This window comes from Lissotriton helveticus, chromosome 3_1 (genome assembly GCF_964261635.1).
Source record: "Lissotriton helveticus chromosome 3_1, aLisHel1.1, whole genome shotgun sequence".
Taxonomy (NCBI): Eukaryota; Metazoa; Chordata; class Amphibia; order Caudata; family Salamandridae; genus Lissotriton; species Lissotriton helveticus.
This window is the reverse complement of record NC_136061.1, coordinates 51543204-51560736: the sequence shown is the minus strand read 5'-3', so window position 1 is coordinate 51560736 and position 17533 is coordinate 51543204. Positions and strand designations below refer to the sequence as shown.

Sequence of the window (17533 nt, the reverse complement as noted above, 5' to 3'; positions counted from 1 at the left end):
GTCGGGTGACCTACGATCTCTAGCATTGTCATCAGAGCTTGGCCAGGAATGTCTCTCACATAATGTTTAAAAACTATCACTTTTAATAAATACATAGCTAAAGCATAAAGTAGCAGCCCACTGTTCTCTGCAATCAGTGTAAGTTTGGAAATGAAATTTCTGCAATTATTTGTCATTTGCACATCAGTAAGTAAAGTGTTCCGATTTGTTTTCCTCCAATTCTTTGTTTGCATCACACTGAATTACAAAAAACAGTAATTTCATAATTTCTGATCTACTTGTACTGTTCATTTACACACTGTTCAAATGTTGTTTTAGAGAAAAGAAACTGACATTTTACTGCATTTTGTTTCACAATTGTCAAATCGCAAACTTGACAAAAAGCATTAACTGTGACAAGAGAAAGAAAAGTAACCCCCATTTTCCAGGAAAACATGAGCAACAATTAGTAAAAAGACAAATGGACAATTGACCTCTGTCCTTGAGCAGTTGGCAAATGTGTCAAGATAAAACAAGATTTAAAGGTGTTTTAATTGCTCATTCACTTTCGGAAGGAACAGAACACCTGTTTCTTACAGCTTAAGTTTACTCACCAGCAAGGTCGATTAAGTGCTAAAAAATAGCTTGTGCAGCTAAAATTTCACTTGCAATTGCGAGTGGTTGAGTGGATTTTTCTAGGCCTTTGCGGTATACCTGATTTTAGTATACTATATAAAGAGCCAGCTTCCTACAAAAGGTCTCATCAAGGGAAAGGCAGGCTTTATGGGTGAAAAGTCTCTTTTTGCAAGAATCAGTATGTTTTCTTGTGTAACAGGCCTTTGTCACAAGCCTCTTCACAAGTCCACTATGTGATACTGGCCTTTGGCTCACCACCAGAGAGCTAGAATTTGTTGGACTACTGGGGATCACCCAAGAACCTATGAAGATGAAAATTAAGGTCTACGGGTATTCAAAACACCATATTTAACACCCAAAAACTAATTTAAGTACCCAACTTTGATTATGTCATCGGGCAACAAACATTTCAGTATAGGGCACACCACCTTAGAACATTTTCCCGTAGTCCCTTCTGTCAGGGGCTAACCACATTTTCTTTACAATTCAGCGTAAAAACTATTTCTTTAAATAATAATAAATTAGATTCAGTCCTTGTTAGGTTATTGTTCCATAGCTCGTCTGTCTGAATAGACCTATTGTTTCCAATATATATGTGCTCTGGTCCCACCCCTTTCAACCACTGGCTTTTTAAGCAGCTTCTTTCAGACATTTGATGTGAGACTGTCACATCTTGTTTCAGCCCAGAAGCCTACCTCTCTTTGACCTATTGAAATTGGCTTTTTAGTGCATCCTTCCTTCTCCAATGGAGAGTATACAATGCAAGGCATAAAGGATGTTTTTACATCTCACTGCCCCTTCCTCTGTTAGTCTGATGAAGAGGCAGATAATTACCCAGAAGTGACATTTATCAAATGATCCCACTGTTAATGGGTTGTGTAGTTGCAGGTTTTGAGGTGATATCATATCTCCAGTCTTCTTTACACAGATTAAGATCCATTGTAAAACTGGGTTTCTGAATGAATGATCTTGAGAAATAAAGCAAAACAAGGTTTTTCTATATTTTATTAGGAGGTTATAAAAATATTTGAAATAGCTGACCTAAAGTATTTACATAGGGTACGAATCATAAAGTTCAATTGGGAAAAAAACATGTTGGTAGGTTCTTTCCTGTGCCTGGAACAGATTTATGAATTTGATGGATTTAACAAAAAATCATTGTGATTTGGGCACATATTGATCACAAACAATTTCAAAACATCTGGAACCCCTGCCGTTCTATGGAAAATTACATTATAAATGAAATCACAAATATACTTTTGAATAGATTTAAAGGTTTACAAATGCTGCATAAATACTTAGACAAAGGTAAACATGTTTACAACTCCCAAAAAATATTATAATTTTATTTTCAAAAGTTAAATTAGTACACCCCTAAGGAAGATTCTGGTATACTTGTAGCGTGCATATCTCGAGTCATGTTTGATTTTTCCTTCAGCTTCGACTGGAGCAAGGTGTGTTCTACCACACCAATTCGAATGTCCATCTGAATAGTCTCCTGTTTCAGCTTTGTTAAAGCCTGTTTTATCTTAACCAGAGGTGCTGTAAAACAAAGTAACATATCATTTACTTACAGAAAACTACTGTACAAAGTAGAATCACTTTGCAACATTTTTGGGCCTCTTTCCAGACTTAGAAAGTCTAAGTCGTGTCACCCTCCTAAAAAAATATACGCTCTGTAAGTACTAGTGAATGCATGCTATACTTTAAATACGACAAACTACCTCAAGACTTTTTTTTGTCATTTTAAGAAGACTCTAAAGTATAAACATAACTCTAAAGTTGGAGCTGGAGAATGAAGACGGTGATATGGCCAGTGGTCCAGTGGTTTCTGAAAGTTGGAAAAGGAGAAACCAGGTTATGCATTTAAGAGTGCAATCAAAAAAGAAAAGCAAAAGTATGGTTTGTGAAGAAGAATGGTCAGGAGATGCTTGAATGTTTTTCTTCGGGCATAGTGGAAGCTACGATTGAAGAGGATGTACATACAAAAGAAGCATTGGCAATTGAACATGTCTGGCCAATTTCCAAGTGAAAGTGTTTCTTCATTGATCGGCAAGTTTATTTGTAATGGCGTGGCAGGGTGTGAGAATGAGTAAATGGTTGGATGAGTGAGTGAGTGAGTGACGGAGGCATATGCAATTCATAGGCGAGTGTAAGCCAGCAATGATGTGTGATAGCAGCACAACCTTGTAGGATACCCAATGAGAAACAATAACGAAAGTACTAAATATTGGCAAATAAAGATCAAGCGGCCACTGAGTGTTGTAGGACATAACACTGATTGAGACTGGTCTAGAAGTAATGCAAACTTGTTCTTCAAGATTACACTTGCTTTCTTTTCCATTGTGCCAAACATAAGCAATAAGCACACAGTACGTGATGGAACAAAAAGTGTAAATCCTGGTAGGTGGAAACCATGCAATAACAAACAAGCATTTATAATGCAATAGGTCTCGCATTATCCTCCTGTGCTGGATATTTCATTTTCCCATTGTTCATGACAAGGCCAGCTCGTCATAAGCACAGCTCCAGTAAACTGCATGACGAGCTGGCCTTGTCATTAGCATGGAAGTGGTCCACTTCCATGCTAATGACAAGGCCAGCTCGTCATGCAGTTTACTGGAGCTGTGCTTATGACGAGCTGGCCTTGTCATGAACAATGGGAAAATGAAATATCCAGCACAGGAGGGGAAATGCCATAGCATCCAAGGTGTTAAAGTTTGAGCTATTGGCATTGTAAATGACAATGCCTTTTATTCATTTGTTTTTAAAACATACAATCGGTGCATAAACTCGCACTTTGAACGTACAGTCCTTGCTTGCGATGAGCAAGGCTGGCAGTAAAAGAGACTGCCAGCCTTGTTTCTCATAAGCATGGACTAGAAGTACAAAGTGCTTGTTTACGCACCTGGTGGCAATGCGTGCACTGACGGCTGGTGGTGTGTGTGTCTGGAAGCGTGCACTGAAGGCTGGTGGTGTGTGCGCCTGGTGGAAAAGCGTGCACTGACATGTTTAAAAGTAAAGTGTGCCATACTGCAATTGCCACAATAGTTAATTGTGGATGCGTTAACAATTGATGCGTGCACTGATGGCTGGTGGTGTGTGAGCGTGTAGAAATTGTGCACTGATGGCTGGTGGTGTGTGTGTGCCTGGTGGAAGCATGCACTGACGGCTGGTGGTGTGTGCCTGGTGAAAGCGTGCACTGACGGCTGGTGGTGTGTGTGTGTGCCTGGTGAAAGCATGCATGGACGTCTGGGTGTGTGTGTGGTGGAAGCGTACACTGACAGGTGGAGTTTGTGCCCGGTAAAAGCGTGCACCGACGGCTGGTGGTGTTTGTGCCCTCTCATACAAACCCACACTTCCAAGAACATCACGCTGCCTCACATACAATCACACACACATCACTTCCTTATATACTAACCTCATCCCTCAAAAACATAAGTCCCTCACATGCGAACCCCATATTCCACAAAGATCACATTCCCTCACAAATAACCCCACACGCCACAAACATCACTCCCTCACATACGAACCCCACACTACACAAGCATCTCGTTCCCTCACATGCGAACTCCACACATATCACACTCCCTCACATACCTCACACACCTCCACAAACATCACTCCCTCACATACTAACCCTACGCTCCTCAAACATTTCACTCCCTCACATACAAACCCACAAACATCACACTCCCTCACACACGAACACCACACTCCACAAAGATCACATTCACTCACAAATAACCCCACACTCCACAGACATCACTCCCTCACATACGAACCCCACACTACAGAAGCATCTCACTCCCTCCCATACAAACCCACAAACATCACATTCCCTCACACATGAACTCCACACTTCACAAACATCATTCCCTCACATACAAACACACACTCCTCTACAACCATCACGTTTTCTCACACACAAACCCACAAACCTCCACAAACACCATGCACAGAATGACGACCCTGCAGCGCACATCACACCAGTGATGGATAAAGGGTTCAATGACGGAAGAATGCTTTGCTGAATCATAGATTAAACGACGCAACTCCTATTTACTGAGTTCAATCTAGTTCAACGTATCCCTTCCTGTGATGCCCCCGCCTGGTAGGTATGTTCCTAAAATGTGATGTCATTGTTCCCTGTAAGGGTCAGAGGTCGTGACACCGTTGCTATGATGCTGGCAGTGCAGTGTGCACACGTGTCCGTGCACCGACAGGCACTGCTGGGCCCCACCAGAGGGAGGTGGCAGGACCCCCCTGGGGACCAGAGAGAGGGACAATCACTCAATAAACACCTGTGTGTTCACTAACAAACAACTCAACATATCCAAAGAAGCAGCCAGCAGTGGCCCGGGTTCGAGCACATGTCAGCACCCGGGTTTACTCGCTTGCTGCCTCTGACTGCTTCCGCTTGTGCTTCTTTCCTCACACTGGGGTCACCGGCACTCATTCATGGCACACTAGGACCTCACCAGTACTTAGTCACTGCACACTCTGACATCACTGGCACTCATTCACTGCACACTCTGACGTCACCGGCACTCATTCACTGCAAACACTGGAGTCACTGGCACTCATTCACTGCACACTCACGTCACCGACACTCATTCACTGCACACTCACGTGGCCGTGATTTATGCTGCAATAGATCACTCTCAGGCATTACAACCTGGATGTGTCACAGTGACGTCACCGTCTGTACTTACGTCTGACGAGATCCATGAGAACCGGTGCCCTTCATCCAACACTGCGAGGGACAGTACCAAACCTCACGGGGTGGAGGGGTGTGCCCAAGGTGGAGGGGTGTGCATGAGGTGGAGGGGTGTGCAAAAAATGGAGGGGTGTGCACAAGGTGGAGGGGTGTGCACAAGTTGGAGTGCACGAGGTGGAGGGCAGTGCACAAGGTGAGGGGTGTGCACAGTGTGGAGGGCAGTGTACGAGGTGGAGGGCAGTGCACGAGGTGGAGGGCAGAGACCGAGGTGGAGGGCAGAGACCGAGGTGGAGGGGAGAGACCAAGGTGGAGGAGAGAGACCGAGGTGGAGCTGAGAGACTGAGGTGGAGGAGTGTGCACGAGGTGGAGGGCAGTGCACGAGGCGGAGGGCAGTGCACGAGGCGGAGGGCAGTGCACGAGGCAGAGGGCAGTGCACGAGGCAGAGGGCAGTGCACGAGGCAGAGGGCAGTGCACGAGGCAGAGGGCAGTGCACGAGGCAGAGGGCAGTGCACGAGGCAGAGGGCAGTGCACGAGGCAGAGGGCAGTGCACGAGGCAGAGGGCAGTGCACGAGGCAGAGGGCAGTGAGGCAGAGGGCAGTGCACGAGGCAGAGGGTAGTGCACCAGGCAGAGGACAGTGCACGAGGGGGAGGAGTGTGCACAAGGTGGAGAGGACTGCACGAGGTGGAGAGGTGTGCACGAGGTGGAGAGGTGTGCACGGGGTGGAGAGGTGTGCACAAGGTGGAGAGGTGTGCACAGGGTGGAGAGGTGTGCACAGGGTGGAGAGGTGTGCACAGGGTGGAGAGGTGTGCACAGGGTGGAGAGGTGTGCACGGGGTGGAGAGGTGTGCACGGGGTGGAGCGGTGTGCACGGGGTGGAGAGGTGTGCACGGGGTGGAGAAGTGTGCATGGGGTGGAGAAGTGTGCACGGGGTGGAGAAGTGTGCACGCGGTGGAGGAGTGTGCACGCGGTGGAGGAGTGTGCACGCGGTGGAGGAGTGTGCACGAGGTGGAGGAGTGTGCACGAGGTGAAAGAGTGTGCACGAGGTGAAAGAGTGTGCACGAGGTGAAAGAGTGTGCACAAGGTGAAAGAGTGTGCACAAGGTGAAAGAGTGTGCACGAGGTGAAAGAGTGTGCACGAGGTGAAAGAGTGTGCACGAGGTGAAAGGGTGTGCACGAGGTGAAAGGGTGTGCACGAGGTGAAAGGGTGCGCACGAGGTGAAAGGGTGCGCACGAGGTGAAAGGGTGTGCACGAGGTGAAAGGGTGTGCACGAGGTGAAAGGGTGTGCACGAGGTGAAAGGGTGTGCACGAGGTGAAAGGGTGTGCACGAGGTGAAAGAGTGTGCACGAGGTGAAAGAGTGTGCACGAGATGAAAGAGTGTGCAAGAGGTAAAAGAGTGTGCACGAGGTGAAAGAGTGTGCACGAGGTGAAAGAGTGTGCACGAGGTGAAAGAGTGTGCACAAGGTGAAAGGGTGTGCACGAGGTGAAAGGGTGTGCACGAGGTGAAAGGGTGTGCATGAGGTGAAAGGGTGTGTATGAGGTGAATGGGTGTGCACGAGGTGGAGGGGTGTGCACGAGGTGGAGGGGTGTCCACAAGGTGGGGGTGTCCACAAGGTGGGGGTGTGTACAAAGTGGGGGTGTGCACAAGGTGGGGGTGTGCACGAGGTGGGGGTGTGCACGAGGTGGAGGGGTGTGCACGAGGTGTAGGGCACTGCACAAGGTGTAGGGCACTGCACAAGGTGGAGGGTACTGCACAAGGTGGAGGGCACTGCACAAGGTGGAGGGCACTGCACAAGGTGGAGGGCACTGCACAAGGTGGAGGGCACTGCACAAGGTGGAGGGCACTGCACAAGGTGGAGGGCACTGCACAAGGTGGAGGGCACTGCACGAGGTGAGAGGTGTGCACAGTGTGGAGGGCAGTGCACCAGGTAGATGGCAGTGTACCAGGTGGAGGGCAGTGAACGAGGTGGAGGGCAGTGTACAAGGTGGAGGGCAGTGTACAAGGTGGAGGGCAGTGTACAAGGAGGAGGGCAGTGCACAAGGTGGAGGGCAGTGCACAAGGTGGAGGGCAGTGCACAAGGTGGAGGGGTGTGCATGAGGTGGAGGGGTGTGCACGAGGCGGAGGGGTGTGCACGAGGCGGAGGGGTGTGCACGAGGTGGAGGGGTGTGAAAGGGGTGTGCACGAGGTGGAGGGGTGTGAAAGAGGTGGAGGGGTGTGAACGAAGTGGAGGACAGTCAACGAGGTGGAGGGCAGGGCAAGAGATAGAGGGCAGTGCACGAGGTGGAGGGCAGTGCATAAGGTGAGGGCAGTGTATGAGGCATAAGGCAATGCACAAGGCGTAGGGCAGTGCACGAAGGGGAGGCCTGTAAACCTAATAAAAAGCAGCCAATAACCCCTGCCTGGAGCACTTTGTTTCCAAACTTTTGACCACAGCACATGTCTGGAACTCAAATAAAGTAATGGAGCTGTTCACACATATAATACACTTGGGGATCGGTAAAATCTGGTCCGATGCAGGACCATTCACCAATCACGGCGAATAACGCAAAACAGGTTTCCGATATTTTTGTTGCATCAGTAACAACGGAGGAGCAGGCCTGCTGGGACGTTTCACTTTGGAAAAGAAGATGGCCTCTTGGATTTCTCTTTGTGAGTTGTGTAAGTAACATGTGGCTGCCTTTCACTTGCACTGCGCCGAAGTCCTGCTGAATACGGCGTCATCCGCGCACAAACCGAAGCTTTGCAACTAAATGGCGAAGGCCTGTCTCCTTGCACCTTTCGTGTCGGCTGCAAACGTGCAAACACCACGGACTCGCGCTGCGAAACAAGAAGTCAACGGTTGTTTTATTTAGTTGCTTCGCCGTGAAATTGATCCCCAAAAAAGAGCTTGCAAGTGGTGCGCGCACGGGCGCCACTGCGAGCATATGTCTTCAATTATCGCGCCCGTGTCTGAGCACGATAATTGAAGACATATGGGCTTTGGTGCGCGTAACAGACACCAATAGGCCATAGGCGGAGCTACGCGACCGCCTATGGCCTATTGCGTGTTCTGTTAAAAAACAGCACACACGCAAAGCCCAATCAAAATGGACTTAGGAAATGAACACGCACGAGCTCTGTGGAATTTCCAGGTCCATTTTTAAACCCTTACAAAAGGGCTCTTCGCTTCACGAGCCCTAAAAAGGCTAATGAACACCCAGCAGTGTCCAGCTGCTTAAGACACCTAGGAGCCAGGACAAAACTCGAAAATGTCTGACACTGTCATGACCTAAAAGCACAACTTTACACAATATGTAATTTTGCTGGCAGCCAAAAAGCCACCTAATAAGAGCCCAGAGTAGTGTATCTTAAAACTCCAGCAAGAGTGAAGAATGTCAGCTGGTAAGAGGCCTCTTTTAATCATTGTAATTCCGCAATGGTGGCAGCGAAACAAGAGCGATGTGTTTTTGGAACTGCATTCTTGAGGTGGTTCATCTAGCGAGGACAATACGATGGATTGTGCTTGCTGGGCTTCAAGATTGCCTCGTATTTTCAAAGCAGCAGTGAAAGAGAAGTAAGGCCAAGTTTTACGAGAAACAGATGGCAGAAATTAGAAGGAGGGAAGAATACTATGGTAAAAACACCAAAAAGGAAGAAGTGGAGAGTGACAGACACCAAGGAAGTGGTGATCTGCACTTGATCAGTTGAGCGCACAGGCATGATTGGTGATTCTGGGTCCCTTGATGTCCTGCTTTCACAATAGAGACAACACTTGTGTCTGCTACTCTAATTCACTCACCGTACACTGAAACATCCAATGTTTCAGTCATTGGTCATTGGCAGCATAACGGTATACAGGAAGTACACTTGTGGGCGGATTCACAATCTCAGTGAGATTTGTATCAAGCAATGGCTGAGTGGTTTGGTCCCAAAGCAACCCATGGATTCATTGAGCAGACTCAAATTCCATCTCTGTATGTTAGATGCTGATCAAATTAACTCTGGCAAAAAGCTAAAGCTGCCTCTAGCCAAACCTAACAAGCATTGGTAAATGCATTAGGTTTTGACACTGGGATTAATAATAGAAGGTGGGGGAGCAGTGTTTAAGTGCAGGGAGAATGGTGTGAGTGCTCGCTGTGCAGGGTAAGTGGTGAATGAAAGAAGGTTGTAAGTGTTTGAGTGCAGGGTGAAAGTGCCTCAAAGCACGGTGATTGATGTGGCACACCAAATACGGATAGCAGAGTGGTTCAGATAATGACCTGCGGCAGAAGTGATTTTCTTCTATCAGAAGGCAGACTGCCTTTGAATACCCCCACACACCAGCGCCGTAAGTGGCCACTGGTACGCACTGCGTGTTATAAATTGGCAGAAGCGGTACTGCTGGCTATCTCTTGACCAAGGGTGTAGGATTATAAAGAGCACTGATTGTCTGAATGTATTTAAGAAATCTATTGCTTCTCCCGGTTCCAGACTAATTGAATTATTCCCCCCGGTACGGGAAACGATTCACCGCTGACAGAATATTACTGTTACAGTTAATGGGCCTCAGATTACATTTCTTACAAACAACTGCCATAAAAGGGGACTTACTGTAATCAATATCTATCTCCAGGTCTGATATAACGGACAGAGGACTGCAGTAGCCACTTAAGGTTCCCAGTTGTCCGAGCTAATATCATGGCGGCATGTGGCTGTGCGACTGGTTTTTTGGGGCTAGATGTAGTCCCATCACATACAAGTTCATTTTGACTGATGGCAGTGGGGCACGCCTAATAACCGATCTGCACGCAACTAATTGGAGCAGAAAAGAAATGTGTTAAAATAGGTGTGCATCCCTTCATCACATGTAACTTCATAACTAAAGCCCTACTCAGGGAGTGCACCCACAGGATTAGCAAGTATATGGATAAGAAAACAAAAAGAGACTTTTTGAATCCACATAAGTCCTCAAAGGACCGGAGTTCACCGCAAGTGGCAGAGATATCACACGGAGTGATTTACAGATGGACACATTGAAGATTGCGGCACTTTTTAAATAAATAGATATGGCAATTGAAAGACGGAATGCTCGACTGCAGACATGCATATTGGGATATGTAGTTTTGTAATAGGAAGAAGGCACGCAAGGGTGGGAAGCTTATGGAGTTTTAGCCAATTGGGAGAGAGAGCATATGGATGGAGAGCTTTAAATAAGGAGGCGGGCACAGGTAAATGGATTACTGTTCGAGAAAGATGGCGACGACGATAGGTTTTTAACTACAAGCATAGCAGGTATGCAGAGAAGGGTGTTGGAAGATACGCTTTGATTCATAATGTAGAAGTATGCGGCAGACGGAGTGAGATGTCAAGTTTTAAACGCTACGAGAGCAGTGAGAATAGGCCGTAAAATACATGTTTGCATAAAATGTAACATCCGTTGATAGCAACTTAAAACTTCCAGCCAAGACGCTTTTTCATTCGGTAATATTAAGATGAAGTGTGGGAGACGGAATGGGATGCCGAGGTTTAAGTGATGAGAAAGCAGTGAGAATCGGCCGGAAAACACATGTTTATATAAACTTTGACATTTGTTGACAGCAGCTTTAAACTTCGAGCCAGGAGCTTTTCATTTTGGGATATCAAGACGTTTTTCTATTTGGGATATTTGAACGGTTAACAGAGGTTTGAGGAGGCTAATGGTGAAGGGAGGGTGGAAGTCTGGGACCATCAGGAAAGTGTTTAGAGGTGGATTAGGACGGAGGGGTAAGGTTAGAAAAGGAGAAGCAGGAGGGATTTGCGCGCAATGTACATAGTACATAGTGAGAAGGGAAAGATAAGATGTAAAATGCAGACAGGCAATGTTAGAAAATGCATAATGTTAATGGAACTTTGTCGTAATGTACATCTGCATAACAATAGTGTTAATAATTATTCTGTTATTATTAATTGTAGTGACCCCCGAAGAAGGGCACCAAGCGACCCGAAACGCATTGGGTCTACACATGAAATAAAGACTGCTTGCGATGAACTTTGCATCTCTCATATTCTTACAAGAGGCCTGGATGGGCACAGTCTGAATAGTAGAACATTGGAAATTGGCATTTTATCCGGTTTAGTGGATTTGGATTAAAGAGTGGTTATAATGTTTGAAGAGAAGTAAAAAAAAAATGGAGAAAAGTTGAAACATCATAAGAAATGGTAACAAATTTTGGTGAAAACATGCACGCCAGGGGCGTCATGTGGCTGTGCGACTGGTTTTTTGGGGCTAGATGTAGTCCCATCACATACAAGTTCATTTTGACTGATGGCAGTGGGGCACGCCTAATAACCGATCTGCACGCAACTGGTAAAGAAGGACAGACAAAATTGGAGCAGAAAAGAAATGTGTTAAAATAGGTGTGCATCCCTTCATCACATGTAACGTCATGTGGCCAGTCAGTCACAGGGAGGCCGGCTCACTATACAAGAAATCAGGGGCCATGAACTGATGGTTAAGGTTCGAGAAGCACTTCACACTCATGGTGCAGAGCCCTACGACACCGACAGAGCAGGCTTGAGCCTGGTGACTGATTCCTGTGGCGGGCAGGTTTGGCACAGTTTGCAGCAGGACTTATTACTATAAATCAAACATTATTCGGGTGTGTCAGATTTCCCCGGGCCACTAAATAGTGAAATATGAACTTAAAGAGGACATTTAAAGTTGTTGGAAAATAACAATTTTCTTCATTTTTGAAAACAGAATTATCAATTTTACAAAAGTCTCCTGTGTTTTAATTGCTCCTGGTATTGGAGACTGGGATGAATGTAGCAACTGAGAATACTATTTTAAAAAGGGTTCTCCTAAATGTACAATGACTGGCAACAGACTGGACCACTTTAATACCGAATTTCTTCACTTTGAAAACTTCTACACGTGACATGTCCTGACTGTATACAAGCCTAACAGACAGCATACAACTGCTGCAGAACTCAGACTTGTAGCGTGTGCAGAGCAAGTAGTGGCTGGTCCACTCTGTGTATGAATGCTTAATATGAGTATATTTAATTAATGTTTTCCAGACATTAATTTCCAGGCCTACACTGAGCTTCTGTTTTTCAACGCTAGTAACACTTCTAGCACTGCTGGATGTTTTTCAACATTTGTTTCGTTGGGTGGAAAAATCCAAGTCAGCTGATTAACCTCCTGACCAGGTTTGTTCAGGGTGTGAAGCCTTTACAAAAGCCTCAGTGCTTCCCTTGAGGCTTTAACACCCCTGTATCACACTCCCATTCAGCGAGTCCAACCCCTGGTGTTGTGCAGCTGACCTTCCCGCCAGTTCAAGTAGAGAGGCCAGAGGCTATTCCAAGTGAAGAATGGGCTGCCTGTGGATGGGAGTTGGCAAGCAGTCACGCCCATCCTGACACTCGAGTCTCATCAACTCTGCCTGTGAGTGGCAGCCTGATGCTGCGGCTACTCACTAGCGTCAAAGGACGAGAATAACAAAGGGTCAGTGATGAACCGTCAAGGAAAAGTTAGGTAGCTCAGCACATAACGTAGGATGGGATGACATGCGGAAAGCACCAATGACATTTCATGACTTGGGAGAAGACAACGTCCTGAGAGACAGCTATAGTAAAGTCAAGCTGTCATTTTGACAAAGCTAAAAATAAGAGAAGAGCACATGCAGTTAGTATGAAAGGGGGGGGCCATTGAGAACTTAAAATGCGTGCAGCCAGACGCTGTAAATGGAAACTCTAAATGTGGAGGTAAAAACCTTTAAAATAGTTCCAGAAAAGCGGATGAAAACAGTACTTTGACCCTGGGAACCTGATACGAGATGCACAAAAGAGGAACAGCACGAGGAAACAGTGTGCTACAGCCAATAGAAAGCAGGACAACTAAGTGGCAAGCACAGGAACCAATGAAAAGCAATGAAATCAAGAGGGAGGGATATAAGCCCTTTTTTGGATATATTTAATACAAAACATTTCAGAAGCACGGCGCTGTGCAGGCAAAACCTACATAGGAGTACAGCAGGATAAATCGGGTACAAAAAGTGTGTGCTGTATTAGAAAGAAAAGAGCTGCATCAATTCTCTGGTAATGCTACTTGCTTGAGAATATTAATGCTTTTGGCGTGGTAGCCCTTTTTTTCTCTGATCAGTTGTACCGGCGGGAAGGAGACGCAGGGCCGAGATCCTTTGTAAGGGAAGCATAGCCTGGCCTCTGTAAATGAACTAACATTACTGGAGGGCATACAATCAGTAACTGTTATTCATTTACAAGTGGCTGCTTGCAAAGTGTACAGATACAGTTGTTAGCTGCAGATGTGCCGTACAACCCTGGAGGGTCCCAAAACAATGAAATACTCCATTACAGGAGTCACACAAGGAGAACAATATATTGCAGTAGTGCCCAGTGGCATCCTCCTCCCAGACCCATGGCATCATGTAATTGAATGCCATTTAGATCAGCCACTGGGTGAGGGAGGGAGAAGCTGACAGGAAGCCTGTGATTTTTATACCACACTGCCTCTGAAGCTTACTCTGAAGCTCCACTGGGAATGGCTGTATTCAAGGCCCGGGCGCCTGCGCTAGCAGAAGCGAAAAGCAGGCGACCACAATCATCCAGCCACCTAGATTCTCTGGTGGGAGGTAACAATGGTAAAGATGGTAAAGATGGTGAAGACTGCAAATTAAAAGCTGCCTGAACAACCAGGCCCTGAGCAGTTGCGTGACCAACAAACATAGAGGATCACCCAGAGCAGGGTGGTGCCTACGAGCAATAGCGCGCTCAACGGGGTCACCCGAAGATGGCCTTGACCAAGTGCCACGGAGGACGTCAAGTATCGAACCCCCGAAGGGCAGCAAAGGTTCAACTTCAATAGGCTCCAAATGGAGCAGATCCAATAAAGGATCAGAAAGCAAAGGCACCATAGGAGGCTGAAGGCCAAGCGCAGCAGCCCCCCAATGAATAGCCCGTGCGAAGGCAGCACTAAACTCTTTTGCCATCCGTGTAGGTGATAACAAATTGTCAGTAGGAGACAGTTGAAGGCTAATCCTACCACTGGACATGAGGAGTGGAGGATCCGGAGACTAACCAGAAGGCCAGGCGACACAGGGTACTTGCACCTTGGCCCATTCATCAGGGGAGTCTAGGGAAGCATCAGGTTCCATATGAGGAGGCCTAAATGAAAGCAGCAGCATCGACGGACGTCACAGTGGCGACCTATTGCCGCCCGAGAAGTTGGGGGGGGGGAAGGAAGGTAGACTCGATGCAGGTCACCTGGACGTCACCTGGACGTCGACGACCTCCACAGAGGATTCGACCTGGATGCAGACTGACGCCGATCCCACAGCAAGAGATGCCGGAGCCTGCGTCGAGCCTGGGGTAGTACCCGGCGTCGACCTGGGCGTTGTCGGCGACGCCTCCGACGTCAGGGCAGGAAGCTGCACAGGGCTATGCCCTGACTGACGGGGTTGGCTGGGCTCTAGGACCTTGCTTGGTGTGTTGCGTCAACACGCACAGCCGGTGCCAGAGAAACGTCCACAGATGAGGAACCGGCATGAGTTCCTGCTACCTCTGTGGGACCCGAAGGCGCACCAGGAGAGGGGGCGACTCAAAACAAGGAGGGTGAAGCTGCCATCCGCCTTTACCCACCTCAGTGCAGGAGGAATGGGCGGCAGAGGCACGGACAGCGGAAGAAGAACTCCGTAAGCGAAGCCTGTGCTTACACTTACCTGTTGTCGCACGACGATCGCGGGAGGGAGCCGGACCAGACATCCGTGCGGCCAGCAATTTCATGCGACGCTCCCTCAAGGACTTTGGCTTCATCCCCTGACAGCCGCCATAGTCCTTAGAGTCGTGATGCATGTGAGGCACCACATACAAATGAGGTGCGGATCAGTGCCAGACATCTGACGCGCACAGGCTTCACAAGCCTTAAGGCTGGAAGGCAGTCGCACACTGTTCCACCCGGCACCAAAGGTGTTGAGAAGACCCAAAAACCAGGCCAAGAAACTGCTGGTTTTCCAGGATCCACGCTCGGACGCGGAAACGAAGAAAACTGACTTCAGCACGCCGGGAGGGGCACATATGGCTCGACTGACGTCATGTCCATTGACATGACGTCAGGGCAGAGTCGGGCGGCGCCGCCCCCCAGCACGCAGAGGTGCTTCTGTGGAAAATTTTCCGGATCCAGTCTGACGCCTGGGGACATTCTAAGTTAAGGAATCTGCGGCTAGATGTCTCTATCAGATATTTATTTTTCGCACATTACCAAGTAAAGTGTAAAGTGTTCTGATTTGTTTTCACCCTATAAAAAAAAATCATCACACAGAATTCAAAAACAAGGGATTTCATAACTAATGAAATGTATTTTGTAATGTTTGTACAATTCACTTTTGAGCTATTTAAATATGTGTTAGAGGAGAACATGACATCCTAAAGCCTTTCATTTCACACTTTTTGTACAGCAGGTTAGTCAGACAGCTCCCTTTACAAAATCAAGGAACTTCAGTCAGAGAAAGAAAAGTAATTGCAGATGTACACTGATTTTTGACCTCTGTCTTTGAACACAGAATAAATGTGCCAAGACAAAAGCAACATTTAAAGGCATCTTTAACCCCTTTAATGCTGCGCACGTTCAGCGGACGTCGCGTGCTCTACCTCAGTAGTGCTGTGCACGTCCGCTGAACGTTCCGGCCCCACCTGCGCAATAGAACGTTTCGCACCAGCGCAGAACGTTCAGCACAGCGGAGGGGTTAAAGGCTCTGTGAGTGAACAGAACATCTGTTTGCCATTTCACCAGAAGGGGTGAGTAGGCCCTAAATATAGCTCACCCTGATGATAAAATCAAACTAGCCATAGGGCATGGGCGAGTAGATTTGTCGAGACCTGAAAGTATTAGCTGTACTATCTACAGATTATACACACACTCATAATTTTTGACTTAATGTATGCACTAAAGCAGAGCAAGGTCACTAAAACCAGATTTTGGACCTCTGTGTATGGCACATGAGCACTGAACATGTTAATGATATGGCCCCTGATCCTGCTATATGAAAAGATGCAGCTCCTATAAACCTGACTTGAAGACCATCACAATATAAACCTAAGCGTTGGATTGTTGGTTGCGGTGCCTAATGGGAGGACATTTATTCTGGAGGCATCTGATTGCACAGTGATCTTTGTTGCCAAAAGCCTGCTTTCTGAGCTTTCAGAAACAAAGCTCTGTTCTGCTGTAAGTGAAGGAGGATGGAATTATAGAGGGGCTCCTTGCCCTGGACTGTGACACTGCTCACAGTTCCACTGAGCACTTGCAGGCCACTGCCCAACAACAAGCAGTGAACAACGATCCGAAGCGATATGATGTGAGCCAGAACAGGAGTGGAAGGAGATGCTAGGGGCCAGGTATTTTGCAGGTGTCTCCAAGTGCATATTAAGTGACTTGGTGTGGCTCAAATGGGTAATTGCAGGAGCATCCATCCAAGAACAGTGCTTACAGGTAGGGGTGCGTTTATATTATTATTATTACTAGCAGCCCGTCCTGACGTTGTCCGGGTAGGCCATGGGTACTCACAAACTTTCTCTCAGGGGCCAAATTTACAGTGTAATTTGTGTTCGAGGGCCGCACCGGTGGGGGCGTGGTCAATGAGAGAGGGGGCGGGGCTAGAGACAAAAAAAACTGTGACCATGAGGTTGAACACAGGCCCCTCCAGCGGATGTCTTCGTCCACTGATCCACCACACCCAGCATACACACATATCTCTCTCTCTCTGTCTCCCTCCCTCTCTCTCTTTCTCTACCTCCCTCTCTCTCTCTCTGTCCGTCCCTCCCTCGTCTCCCTCCCTAGTCTCCCTCCCTCTCTCGTCTCCCTCTCTCGTCTCCCTCCCTCCCTCCCTCTCTCTTTCTCTCCCTCCCTCTCTCTCTCCCTCTTTCTTTCTCTCCCTCCCTCTCTCCATCTCCCTCCTCCCTCTTTCTCTCCCTCCCTCTCTCTGTCTCCCCTCTCTTTCCCTCCCTCCCTGTCTTTCTCTCCCTTCCTCTCTCTTTATTTCCCTCCCTTCCTCTCCCTCCCTCTCTCTTTCTCTCCCTCCCACTCTCTGTCTCCCTCCCTCCCTCTTTCTCTCTCTTCCTCCCTCTATCTCCCTCCATCTCTCTCTCTCCTTCCCTCTCTGTCTCCGCCCTCTTTCTGTCTCCCTCTCTCTCTGTCTTCCTCTCTCTCTCCCTCCTTCTCACCCTCCATCTCCCTCCCTCCCTCCGTC

General features: G+C 47.6%; 1 protein-coding gene across 1 annotated transcript in view; it reads right to left on the bottom strand.

The window, feature by feature from the left end:
• Window positions 1-1606: 1606 nt before the first annotated feature.
• The window catches only part of LOC144822094 (intraflagellar transport protein 57 homolog), a 121563-nt gene continuing 105636 nt past the window's right edge, over window positions 1607-17533 (bottom strand). Inside the window, exon 11 of the mRNA XM_078679216.1 lies at window positions 1607-2157. Within this exon, the coding sequence (XP_078535342.1) occupies window positions 1979-2157 (179 nt within the window). The 3' untranslated portion in view covers window positions 1607-1978. The remainder of the gene's footprint in view (window positions 2158-17533) is intronic.